The sequence below is a fragment of the Salarias fasciatus genome, chromosome 20, assembly GCF_902148845.1.
Source record: "Salarias fasciatus chromosome 20, fSalaFa1.1, whole genome shotgun sequence".
Classification (NCBI taxonomy): domain Eukaryota; kingdom Metazoa; phylum Chordata; class Actinopteri; order Blenniiformes; family Blenniidae; genus Salarias; species Salarias fasciatus.
Genome location: NC_043764.1, coordinates 27,935,179 through 27,948,390, shown reverse-complemented (window position 1 = coordinate 27,948,390; position 13,212 = coordinate 27,935,179). Strand labels below are relative to the sequence as shown.

The following is a 13,212-nucleotide window of genomic DNA, read 5'->3' as shown; positions in this document are numbered from 1 at the left end:
ACAGCTCCTCTAACTGGAGGTGAAGCGTTTCAGGTTGAAATAGATTCCTGCTCTAATCAAAGACTTTAAAGCAAACAGGGATGTTTTCTTAGTGCCACCAGTCAGAGTGAGACATGATGCTCGTCATGATGGTTTCAGGTGATCAGGAACTTGAGAATTTTAGTTTTCATCAAACCATGTAATAGTGTTTTCAATGATACTAATTAGAATTAAAAGTAGATTTTGCCGACTTCACTGAGACTTTAGGCTAGTAGATGTCTGAGTGATCTCTGCTGCTCAGGAACTGTCTGGACCGAGTTGGAGATGCAGGAGCGATCCCTGCTTTACGCCTCGGGTGAACCAGAACCACAGACACTGAGAGAACTTCAGAGTCGTAGCTCCTCAACAGCGGCTTGATGAAAAATGCAACAGTCTACACACATTTGCTGGATCCTCGCTCATATTTATTTCCCTCAGTGACAGATGAGTGTTCCCACCAATCTGGCTCCTGCCTCCTTCAACCTGGGTTTGCTTCTCTCCCCTCTGATCCTGCCTCCCGTCCCTCCTGCTCCCTACCTGCTCTGTGGTTTATTTAACCGCCGTGCTGCCTGCAGTCATGAACTCCAGCTGTCTGAGACGCTTCTTTCCTTTCCCTCGCTCTGCTTCCTCCCTTCCCTTCTCCCACCGTCGTCTTCTCTCTTCACTCTGAACATCTCGCGCAGACAAAGGAAGTCTGGTTCCAGCAAGTTTAATGAGCAGGTCAGGATGGGGACGGAGCACCAAAACACAATGAAGTGAGCTCATTTATGCATAAAAACCTGATGTTTACTTCAGCTATATTCAGCTGTGCTTCATCTAAACCAGAGTATGTTTCATTTCACTAATTGCTGGATGGAGATATTCCGACCTCCGAGTGATCCGATTGGCTGCCGGCAGCCACCGATGAGGCCGCCTCCCTGACACCCTGTGAGTATGATGGATGAGGGCGTCTGTGTGTGTTTGTCTGTGTGTGTGTGTGTGTGTGTGTGTGTGTGAGTGTGTGTCAGTGGGGATGGGGGGGGTCAACACAGTGTAGAAGGTCCCGGCGGATTAACGTTACAGACCAATGAAGCGTTTCTGAAAGGAGGGGGCGAGACCGCATCGACCGAGGCACTCTCTCTCTCTCACACACACACACACACACACACACACACACACACACACACACACACACATATATAAACACACACACTCACACACACAAAAAAAAAAAGGAAAAACACAGAGCTGATATGATGACCACGTCTCCCAGGAGAGACGGAGGAAGAGTCATGTGTTGAGCAATGTCTCACTCCTCGATGGTAATATAGTGAAGCCCTCAGAGAATAAGCTCAACACAAAGCAACACAGCCGCGCCGCAGATGTGCAATGGATCATGGGAGTAATCCCAACAGATTCCTCCATTCAATCAGCACACAGACCGGGTATATATGGATTTCCTCAAATATTTTCTCTCACTCAAACGCCAGCTCCTCTCCGCCACTTCATTACCTACTTTTATTTTATCTGACTTTTACGGGCTGGCAGCAAATAAGAAGGAGTGGAAATGGGGAAGAGGAGAATCTTTATCGGTGCATACATCGCGGCATCCCGCTCCTTCTTGATGTGCTCGGAGAGCGCAGCGCACAATGAGACGCCCTCCCAGGAGGACGTCGACGTTCTGAATACTGGGGATGTTTTTATATGAAGACACCAGCAGGAGAGGTCAACTGAAGGCCAGACAAACTCGTCTCTATCGGTCGCAGTGTGGTGATCTTCTGAGCCTTAATGCAAACTGAATAATAACGTCTAACATGTGGAAATTGGAAGAATCCATCCTTAAAACAGCTTTTTAAAGAGTTCATGGTGTGAAGACTGTCTGTCTTCAGCACAGCTGTAGGAATTCAGTTTTCCACATTTACCCATCTGATTGGTAGGATGCGGTGGAAAAACACATTTCAGTGCTCTGGGGAGCTGACGGGGGTCAAGGGTCATGCTCAGAGACCCACAGCGGTGACCAAACCTGCTTTCTGGGAGCTTCAGCCTTGATTGTGTTTATTCTCGTCACAGTTGTCAGAACATGCTGTTGTTTCACTCCTCCTGCTCACTACACCACCTTGTGGTGTTAAGTGGTAATGCAGGAAAGAATGAGCTGAGGTTAACCCGTCTTAACTCTCTGGAACATTAAACTGTGTTGTGTATTTTCACATTTATTACAGTGTAAATCAACAGCATTGCTCCTAAAACCTCGTGCTGTGGCACTGTTCTCATCACACCTTATCGAGGATTCATTTATTTATATTTTTATGCTTTCATTCATGTTCAGGATGAAGGAAAAACAGGAGTTCTCTTCTTTCACGTTCTATGGGAATTTTAACCAAAAAAGAAGGTAATCCCTGAAGTCTAAACCATGAAGAGTATTTAGCTAATGAAGCTTTCCAGGACTGTATAAATCCTGGTACAGTATGTTGGTGTTATTCCTGAAGGGAGCCCCAGAAGCAGAGCCATGCAGTTAAGTACCAGTGCTTTATTAGATTACTCTCCCCTTTCATGCCTACAGTATAATATTCTACATGAAAAATTCTTTTTACACATCGAGTGGCCACTCGGGACGTTTTAGTGCTAATTCTGTTCATCTGATGAATGTAGGTGTAATATTTCCCTTCTTTAAGTTCTGTTTTTAGGTCTTCAGCAGGTCCTGAGGGAGCGACCGGGCGTTTGAGCGGCTGAACGCTTCACTATGTCTGCAAGTCGTACCGAAACGCGGCAGGAAGTTCACACTAGGTGACGCTATACTGAAACTGCTAACTGCTAACGCAGAATCTGACCTGCAGGAAGCACCGCAAGGTAACAAGACAAAGTAGTTTTTATGGGTTTGGTATTGACCTCCTGTCTGCCGCTTCCTGATGTTTGCGGCCAGGAGTTTCTAAATTACGGTACTTTGTGACTTAGAAGAAGTATCATGTGGTCTTTTTAAAACCAGTAGAAGTTTTAGAGGTTGTACCAGAAAAAATAGTTTAGGTACAGATGAGGGATCAGGGCTAAAAGTGACCTTTAATGAGGAAGGCAATAGCCAAAAAAAAAAAAGGGTTTCTCACAATAAAATCCAGTGGAGGGGAGCAAAAAGGTAGAAACACAGGCTTCGGATCGCTGGTGAGAATGAACAAATGGACTCAGACGACTGACCACGGCTCATATACTGTACACCCACTGGAAGGTAGAGGCCGAAATCACAAAAACACAAAACACCAGGAACTATTAGGGGGAAAAAAACTGTCAAAAACAGTTTTAAAAGGAAATATATGAAGAAAAAACAAACTTTTTCCTTTGTGTGCATGTTGGAATCAACATCTCAGAGAGGTTTTCCAAACTTCAAGACAAGAATCAGGGTAGAGGAAACAAAGTGCCTCCTGGGAAGAGAGCTGCACTCCACTGACTGTACGGCGCTCTTCATCACATGTCTCCATTAGAGAAGTGGCGCCCTGAGCGCTATCTCTGATGACCGAGTGCGATTGTGTGTCTATCTGGTAGCTATCAGGTCCGCGTGGTCAAAGAGGAGGATGTAGACGATAAGCATCAGCCGGCGGATCGATAGAAGCCTCTAAAGATACACACTGGGTCTGTGTGAGTGTGTGTGGCTGTTTCTGAGGGCGACACAGTGGATACATGCCAGATAACAAGAAACTATTTAGGATGGCCTCACTAAGCAGAGTCCCATGTTGCCATCTTGCTCTGACTCTATCTCTTTCTCAATCTTTTTTTTTTTTTTTTTTTTTTTTAATCTTCCAGCCCGCAGGATCAAAATTTGATGAATTTGAATCTTATGAGTGGAAAATGACAAAGTGCTCCTTGGGAACCAACCAAAAACAGACTCTCAGCCCATTTTAGACCGTGACCCAGTGAATAAAAAGAGAGTTCTGTGACCCAACTAAGTATCATCCAACCTCTCAAGGTCAGTAAAAAGGCCACCGACAGACGCAGCCTCCCGATCCTGACTGTTCCCCGTCGTTAACCCCGGGACACCGAGGAGAAACTCCCTTTAAACAACCGCACAACCGGCTGAACTTCACAACAAAAGGCGCCGCCGTATCTGGTATGCAGATTCAACAGGGCCGGGAAACTTTCTGAAAGCGTTTCATCTTCTATTCTCGATCCGTGACTCATCTCCCGAGCTTCGTTCCGACAAGGAAACTTTTCATCTATTTAGCTGAAATGAAGCGAGTTCCTCAGCCGGAGTCTCAGGTGGAGGGAGGGCAGGCGCCCCCGTCCCGCCGGAGCAGGAGCTCTTCTGTTCAATAAAAAGCACTTTGAACCGCGCTGGAGTCTTTTGGAGTGTCCACCCACTCCCGGCAGCCCTGCTGGGGGCTGCGCCGCACACGCCACCCCGCAGCGGAAATGAAGACAAAGATTTCTGCTATAAAGTAAAATATTTATAGTTGAGCAAATATATGTACATAAACAAGAGCGAGGCGTCACTGCAGCTCAATCAGTGTGGGATTTCTTCATTTTGTCTGCATGAGAAACTTCACAGGGTGATTTTTTTTCCCCTCCTACCCGAGACTGAAGGAGCAATTTCTACAAGTGCCAAAAACAACAAAGCCAGTCAGATTCAGCGACACACCGTGACAGGACACATTATACAAGCATCTGGACTGTTAGCACCTTTCTCTACCTCCCAGCATTACACGTAACGGACAGCACAATCTGCATCAATCTGCATTTTGACCCAGTTGGACGTGAGCGCTCCTTTTACCCCGCTAAACCCCAGAATGTCTCCGGTGGTTTTCATTTTCCGCAGATTTTCTTCCCACCGTCAGACGTGTTCTTCAACAGCCTTTGAACAATGCTCGGTTCCATTCTGGGGAAATCTGTTAAAGGTGAAACCAATTCAACCGCAGGGATATAAATCGAGACGGAGGACTTCTGCGATTCGCTACAAGAGCAGTGGCTCACTCCGAAAACATATCGAGACGCACACTGATGCATTCCACTTAAAGATTGTTAGAAAATATTGCCAAATCACCGCGCTGAGCGCGGTACAATGGACTGAGGGGAACTTATACCCTAGTTAATTGCTCTCTTTCTCCTCCTCAGTGCACCATTCAACAGTTTGATGGCCATTAAATTTACCCAGTGAGACAGCGAGCACCATCAAAACTCTTTCAAAACCAATTTCCCACATGTGATTACTCGTGTGCCTTCAGAGCCGCGGTGCAGTGAGCTTCATTAAGCCCGTTGGCATGAGGGAGACGTAAGGTCAGACAAGAAAAACAACACAGGAAACGGCGGTCTGGACTGCCGTGCACAAAAGCCTTACATGCAGCGTTCGCTTGCCGTTTCTGCTCCATTAGCCCCGATTCATCACTAAAAAATACGAGCAGTTCTGCCCCGCTGTGCAGACGCCAGAGAGAAACAAACACACAGCATTAAACAATCATATCAGTTTAAAAAATACAAAGATGATTCCTCTGCAAGTCCTTGTCAGTGACTTCATTAACTGTGGCGTTTGAATTTGTTAAGCAGGTAAACACAAGTTGTCTAATTTACCACACAATGAAGGGACTTTGGCTGGCGGGAAGGAGGAAAGTAGGGCAGATAGCATGAGCTAAATGACAAAGAATTATTGAGTAGATGCTAAAGAGACATACAGTAAGTGAGGGAACACGTCAGCTCGATGGTATCCTTTCATCTCCTGACTGGTCTCACATCTGAAGCATCTCCAGTCCTCTTGTTTACGCTGGTCCTCATTCAGCTGGATCGCAAATCGTCTTTTTAAAATATCAGTTTGAATGGAGCAATTTCAGCAGATTTTTTCCCCTCATTTCTTCTGTTATTACGTACAAATAAGTGAAAAAAAAAAAAAAAATATTATGTAAACATCTTTTCATGATGTCTTTTTCATTACTATTCCGTTGATTAAGCCCGGTTCATGTGGTTTTTTTTGTACGAGGTCCTAATCTCACAATCGTCTGACCTACGTTTCCACCACATTTCTTCAAAGAGAAGACGGTCAATTCGGGAGTAAATGGGAGGTGGGAAAATGATCCATGAGGTGGAACTTTGGAGTTTCAGAGCAGTTCCTACATGTCAGAGGTTTTAGTGAAAGTCAAGAAAAACAAGTTTTTCACTCAAGTAAATGATCTTGAAGTTAATTAGGAGCTCCGTTTGGGAAGCAGCACTCACAATTCCACCAGGCTCTGGTGTTCTCCAAGAGGAAAGATGAAAAAATATGACAATAAGTTAGGATAACTAATGTCAGACTCTTGAGTGTGGACCAGAAGAACCCAAATGCAAAACACACAAAGCATGAATGAAGAGTTTTCCTGGGTTTAAGAATTGTGGTTGTTTCTCTTCTTTGTGTTGCGTAAGCGAGACAGCAGCTTCATAAATGTGGCCTTTGGTTAGTTTCTTCTGACAACTAGGCCACACTGCTCCCCTCATGTATCACTGCGGATGCTCCACCTTTCGCTTCTCCTCTCATCCGTCTCTCTCCATTAAACACTCCGACGATCAGAGAGGCATCTGGAGATGCATCTTTAAGCTTTAATATACTTTGAATAATTAACATGTGTGCGTACACACTCACACACACACTCACAGCTGAGTGTATCAGCGGCAGGCCGCTCCCCCCAGCCAGAGAGACCCGGAGGGAGAAAGGGAAGCTCGATCCGTGCCAGCAGCGTCTCCGAAGCCTCTGAGCCAGGCAGCTCTGAGCGGCGCACCAGCCTGAGTTCCAGCAAAGCAGAAACAATGGCGAGGCAGCTGTGGCTGCGACACCCCGAGCCCAGAGACGCGTCTCGCTGCTGCTAATTGACTTGTTGAGGGGCCGGGGGAGCGGGCGAACAAGAGCGAGGAGCTCGCCGGGTGAGGGATCAAAGAGGGAGGCCGGCGGAGAAGACCGGCGCTTTCCTCGAGGCGGCGACACAAACGGGGGAGTACGTGCGCGGCATACGCGCACCTGCTTTCCCGCCTGCGCTAGCGCTTCTCGCTGCTGCGCTGCGACTTGACAGAAACATACGAGCGTCTCCGCCGACTCGCTCATCATGGTGATGCATCCTCTAATTAGCAGCGCGGAGGCCAGCGATGATGCACATATCTATATTCACCTTCTGCACGTCTCGTGCATGAAACAGCCCGCTAATGATTATCAACGAGGCCGGGCTACCGAACCGCCGCTCCGGTCCCTCGTGCAGCAGCAATGCATCATGGAACCTACTGTATCTGAGAGAGTGTAAAGAGGTCAGGAGAAGAGAGCAGCCGGGGGATGAAAAGGGGGAGAAGCTGAAGGAGCGGCAGGACGGTGATGGGATGCAGGAAGTGAGAGAAAGGAAAGAAGACGGTAGTGGAAGCAGCCTGAGCCGGCGAGTCCCGGCTTCACACGCTGAAAAGGTCAGCGCCTCGATGGTTAACTAAACTCTTTCAGAGCAGCTGATGCAGAACAAGCTCTGGCTCATAATGAGCACTTCTTTTGACAGATTCAGACGACTTCACTGAGGCAGATATTTAATGAATACATCAGGCCCAAATAAATATCCGAGAGCCACGCTCTTCTCCAGCCTGAATAAACAATTTGAAAAAAGAAAGAACACAACCGGTCTAATATCAACACCTCAATACCGCTGACAGCAAAAGAACAATCTGACACAGCCTGGGTTGAAAAGTTATACTTTCCTGAGAATTCTGATAGACGGCAGACAGCAGCAGAGGAGGGCATGTTGCTGCAAGACTGAAGTGCCGAGCCAAAGCTCATCAGGCCCTCAAAGTTTGGAGAAGTGTTGTGTAACACTGAAACTCCCGTGGCAGTTTTAATCATATCCTTTTCAGTGCTGCTCTGCTTGGAAATTATATATAGCTACTAAATAAAATGAGCTAATCATACTTTATCAAGGTCCATTGGGAAATTCCTTATCTTGTGGTGGGTGGCCATTTTAGGGTGCTGCAGGGACCCGATGGGGGTCAAAGGTTTTGATCAGGGAGCCACAGTCTTTAAATTCCTGATTGCCAGTCTGCTGTTCTACCGGCTAGACCACCACTGCCCCAACATGCAGTCAGAAAACTCCTCAGTGCAACTAAAACAATCCAACTCATTCTCAAGTGTTTGTCAGGTTTTCACATAAAAATCAAGTTTAAAGAACTTGGTGATTATGTGCAATCCCTTCCCAATGATAAAGTCCCCACAAAAAAATGAAAGATTGAATCCAATTGACGACTGGTTTCTTCAGAGAGTCAGGATATATTAGGCATCAGGCACACAGTAATTTCTTCAAGAGGAGCATTGGAAGAGAGGAAATATGGCAACTTGGACAAGAATCAAAGTTTGATAACTGGAGGATTGGGTCAGAGCATGGCAAGAGGAAGAAACTATCTTGTAGGGTGTTCTGTCTTATTTCTTGCCAACACTGGTTCAACCAGTGCACAAACTTGCAGCAGTGTGGTGAATGGCAGCCAAGGAACTGGAGCACGATCCTGTTGGTGTGGGAAGGTCCTGTACAACAACTATCAAGCTTGCTATGGTAGGAAGGTGATAAAATCACGCTGCCTGTTTATATGTACAAGAAGTACAAGGCCAGTCATAATGCCAATAACTAATTAACTAATGAACTATGTGTTATTTTTCTGCATTTACCTACTGTGTCTAAGACGCAAGTAGCTATATTACATTGTTCCAGTTTGCTGATGGGAGTCAAGGGTCTTGCTTAAGGGCCCACCTGTCAGCTATGGGATTTGAACCTGCAATCTCTGGATCCCAAGTCCGCTTCTCTAAACTCCAAATCACCACTGCCCAAAACCAATGACTGGCTGCCATGCAAGATGCTCTATCCATCCGGTGGGAACAGTTTGGGAGTTAGTGTCTTACTCAAGGAAAACTTGAGGTGTGAACAGGGGTATCGATGGGGAATTGATAGGGAATTGACCCTGCAACATTCCGACTGAGATCAGATTAATCGGGGGAGTGCGGTAGGAACAAGGCTTTTCTTCTATGTAAATCATCCCATCACCAACTTTCTGACGTAACCCTAAACCCTGCCTGACCCTTCATCCCTGCGCACCAGAAAAGCTTTTCATTTACTTCCCAGGGTAAATCTCTGACAAGCACCCAGCCATTTGTCCCTCGGATGTAAAAGAAATGACACGGGCATGAGCTGGATAAGGTCAAATGGTGAAGGCGGTGTGATGCTTTGCCGGGAAACCTTTGGGAATTGCGTCCGAATGAAAGTTACCAGTGGCTTCTTGTAACTGCCTCACAGCAAAAAATGGATTAGGCATAGCTTCAGAATAGCTTCAAAGAAATGTGACGGAGAGTGTAAGGTGTGAAGTGGGCCTCCAATTCCCAACTTAATAATTGGATGAACATTTCAGGAACATGGAAACTTTGCAAATCATCCTTTTTTTTTTTTTTTTACAATCTTGTAACCTGAAGTACTGAAAGAATCTCCTGCTAACATGCTGGTGCCAGTGTTGACCGCACACTCTCTGAGACAAAATCCCCGCCTTGAGCTGTTTTGATCGCACAAAAAAGGATCTACATCATATTAAAACACTTACCACACTGTGGCTAATTTGCATATTTCTGAAGTATCCGACAAAATCCAAAAACAAGGACACAACTAGGGTATCATCAATCACCAGCCCTTCAGGTCACTACTAAAGGTGAAACTGTTGGAAGTGCACACAAACACACACACACACACACACACACACACACACACACACACACACACACACACACACACACACACACACACACACACACACACACGCGAAAAAAGAAAACTAAGTTGCTGGTTGTCAGAGCTCCTATCAGGGGATGTGATTTGGCAGCTACTTTGTGTCTCTGCTGTCAATCATACGCTGCATTAATTCATTTGCGGGACATGAAATGTCCCGAGTTGAAAAGCAGCCACATGCAAAATGAATGAACGACTTAATTAACAAGCCAGCCAACTGCAATCAATAAACGAGTAAAGCAGGCGAGCTTGAGGACAGACGAATAAACGTGAACAAGCCCTGCTTTTTCTATTACTTATTTCCCTGTTGCTGTTTTTTTTTTCTTTTTTAATATTATTATTATTGTCTTATTCTTTCCTATTTCCTTGACTCCAAAATGAAGTCATTTGTAGCAGCCCCCGGGCCCGGCGGCGGCGGCGGCGCCCAGTCGACTCTACCGGTGCCCGAATGCCGGCATTCATCGGAGCAGAGCGAATTTGTTTGTCTCTGCGTTTGTTTGTTGTTACCCGTGTTTGTTTCTCTCTTTGTTTGTGTTTATATGCATTTCTGTTGATGGCCTTCTCAAGTGTTTCTCCCGACTCTTGGCAATTTTCTGCCTGGTCGCCCCTAATGTGCCTCTCTGTTTATCTGCTGTCAAAACACAGCTGATTTATAAACATTTACGAATGTAAAAAGGTGACGGCAGAGAATTATACTTACTTTACTAAAACCGGGGCGGAAGTTCTGCATTAGCGGTTATCTGTTTGCGTGCGTTTAGGTGGTTTACCTGTGCGGCGGATTCACAGATGCTCCGAATTTGATCAGATATGAAGTGAAGTCAGCCTCAAGAAATATGACAAATGCCTTTGGGAAGATAACCAGTGTAGTGTGAATTCAATCACTTTGGCAACCGACTGCTAATGACACAGGGGGAAACTTTTTTTTTCAGGCAGGCGTGATGGGCAATATTGCTTTCAGCAGGGGCTACGAACTGGCAAATTGGAACAGAATCAAGGCTGGGAGAGATAAATGTGTGACGTGGAGGCTTCGCCGGCGCGAGCATATAAAGCGCTCCGAAATGTTACCCTGCTCAATGAGCAGAGGGGACGCATCCAAACACACGGAGGCCCAGCGCCGGCTCGCCGCCGCCGTCTGCTCCGTTAATAATAACAATAATCCGAGTGAGGATGCGGCTATGGTACCAGGCTGTGTGTGTGTGCGTGTGTGTGTGTGTCTATCAAAATTCAACAAACCCCTTCTGACATTCAAAGTGTCTTGGTAACCATAGCAACGCCTGCACCAAAAAGATGGAGTGGAAGAGAGCGAGGAAAAAGTGACAGAGCAAACCAAAAAACAGAAGATAAATTGGCGGCGGCTCTCCAACACGAGCTGCGGTCGGGTCGTGGCGTTGGGACGAGGCCGAGCCGTGTCCCGACATCGCGTTTGGACTCGAGTGTCGTCGGCACACACCCCGACTCTCAGTCTCCGCCGCATCTCACCTCCGGCCGCACACAAATATCCACTTACAAAATCACCACGGCTGCGGCGCCGGGCAGTGACACAGAAATCAAACACACACGCCTGGAAAACATTCGATCAGTGGGTTTGGAGGTGAAGCCAGCGGTTACGCAAACATAGAATTTACTCCATGTAAACTATACGTGACATGCTGTGTTTCTGCGACGCAGCCGCCCACACGAGCACGCCGAGAACAGCCTGATGTAAACATTTAAAGTGTCCTCCTTCGTCATCGAGGCCCACTCAGGATCTGGTGTGTGTCAGAAATGTGTCTCCTCATGCACACATGTACGCTTTGTTGGAGAGACGCGGCTGAACTGAGCGAGCAGCACAGACAGCCGTCGTTACCGTCAGCCGACTCACATGCGCTGAGCTAACGGGAAGACGCATGTAGTAATTCAGAAAACGCTGGGAGCCGTTTTCACTCTGACTAACATAGTTGTCGATACAAATAATGCTGTGAAGAAGAAGCCTGAAACCTGTTTTTGCGTCTATAGTTATTGAGTGTGAAGATGTTAGCTAACATTGCAGTCTATTCTCGCTAATAGTCATCCCACTGCTAGCAGCTAACACTTCATTAGCACGCCTGACTCTTTGGGTGTTCCAGATGGCTGCATTTTTATCAAAATATATTTACATGTAGTGAAGTTTTACAAGCAAGTGTGAATTATGCAACAGTGATCAGCGGGAGTGTTTTAATCTGCGGATTAGTGGGGAGCGAGCCGCCGGCTTTGTCCACCTGCTCCGACTGACAGACCTCACATTCATCTGCAGTGTTGAGAAGCTTTAATTGTTCTGCTTGAAAACAAGATTTGAGGTTTATCTACAAGTGCTCTGTGTTATTTGGTAAAAAGATGGAAGAGAGCAGGAGCAGGCAGACTGACACCACTAATAAGCTGGATTTGGACGGTCTGGTGCAGACAGGAAATATAATTGTACCGCACAGCCGGGTTTTTCAGACTTCACCCTCAGCTGGTTCGCGGACTGGGCAGCCAATAACCAGACTGCAGCTCGCTGCACATGTTCACAGCCAGCAGATACTGCTTCACCAAACCAATTAAAAACACTTTCTGGATTGGTAGTTTGGCCACCAAGTAATTAGGATTGAATTAAATTACCGCAAACCGATAGTTTATGAGGGCTCTGTGACAAACATGACACATATTCCAATTGTGTAAATACATCTTAATGTGGTTCACTGTGCATTGGTCTGGAGGTCTGCAGAGATAAATAGAAGTGTTTTATCTGGAATTCAATCATGAAACCCACAAAATGCTGCAGTGAGGAAAGCAGCAAGGAGGAGAATGCAGAAGAAAAGAAACTGAGAGAAAGAATCAAAAAACATCTATTGCTCTTCTGCTCTTCTTCGCAGTGTGAATGTCAGAGTTTGCGCGACTTCGCTGAAAACGGCACGGCCTCGAGAGCGACTCGGTTCCTGGACGGATGAGAGTCTTCGGTCGTGGTGAATGAGTATGCAAATGGGAGCGCGCCACCGTCGTCCCAAATGTTATATTTGCATGGTTTATAAGTGAATAAATCCAGCGCTGCTTGGAGTACAACAGCTGCTGCTGGGGCACTCGCAGCGGCACTCATTCACACACACACACACACACACACACACACACACACACACACACACACACACACACGATCAGATGGCGCACGAGTCCCAGCTGCGCCCTCTGTGTTACTACGCCGCCGTACACGTGTGCTTTTGCGCAATAACGCCCATAAATGTATTCATGGACTGTTTTGTGTTAGAATCTTTCTTTATGAGTTAAAACGTGTTTAACAACATGTGCCCATTGGTGTTTAGGGGTGTGTGTGTGTGTGTGTGTGTGTGTGTGTGTGTGTGTGTGCTGAAGCACTGACCTCGGAGGTGTTCACTCGTCCCTCCTGGAAGGAGCAGTCGCTGGCGTCCTGAGTGCACATGTGACGGTATTTGCACCAGTGACAGGGGAACTTTCCATTCACGCAGGACAGGCACCT

At 46.5% G+C, this 13,212-nt stretch overlaps 1 protein-coding gene across 1 annotated transcript in view; it reads right to left on the bottom strand.

Moving 5' to 3' along the window:
- plxna1a (plexin A1a) overlaps positions 1 to 13,212 on the bottom strand; it is a 235,418-nt gene that overhangs the window by 92,666 nt on the left and 129,540 nt on the right. The window contains exon 8 of the mRNA XM_030118875.1: positions 13,096 to 13,210. Within this exon, the coding sequence (XP_029974735.1) occupies positions 13,096 to 13,210 (115 nt within the window). The remainder of the gene's footprint in view (positions 1 to 13,095; positions 13,211 to 13,212) is intronic.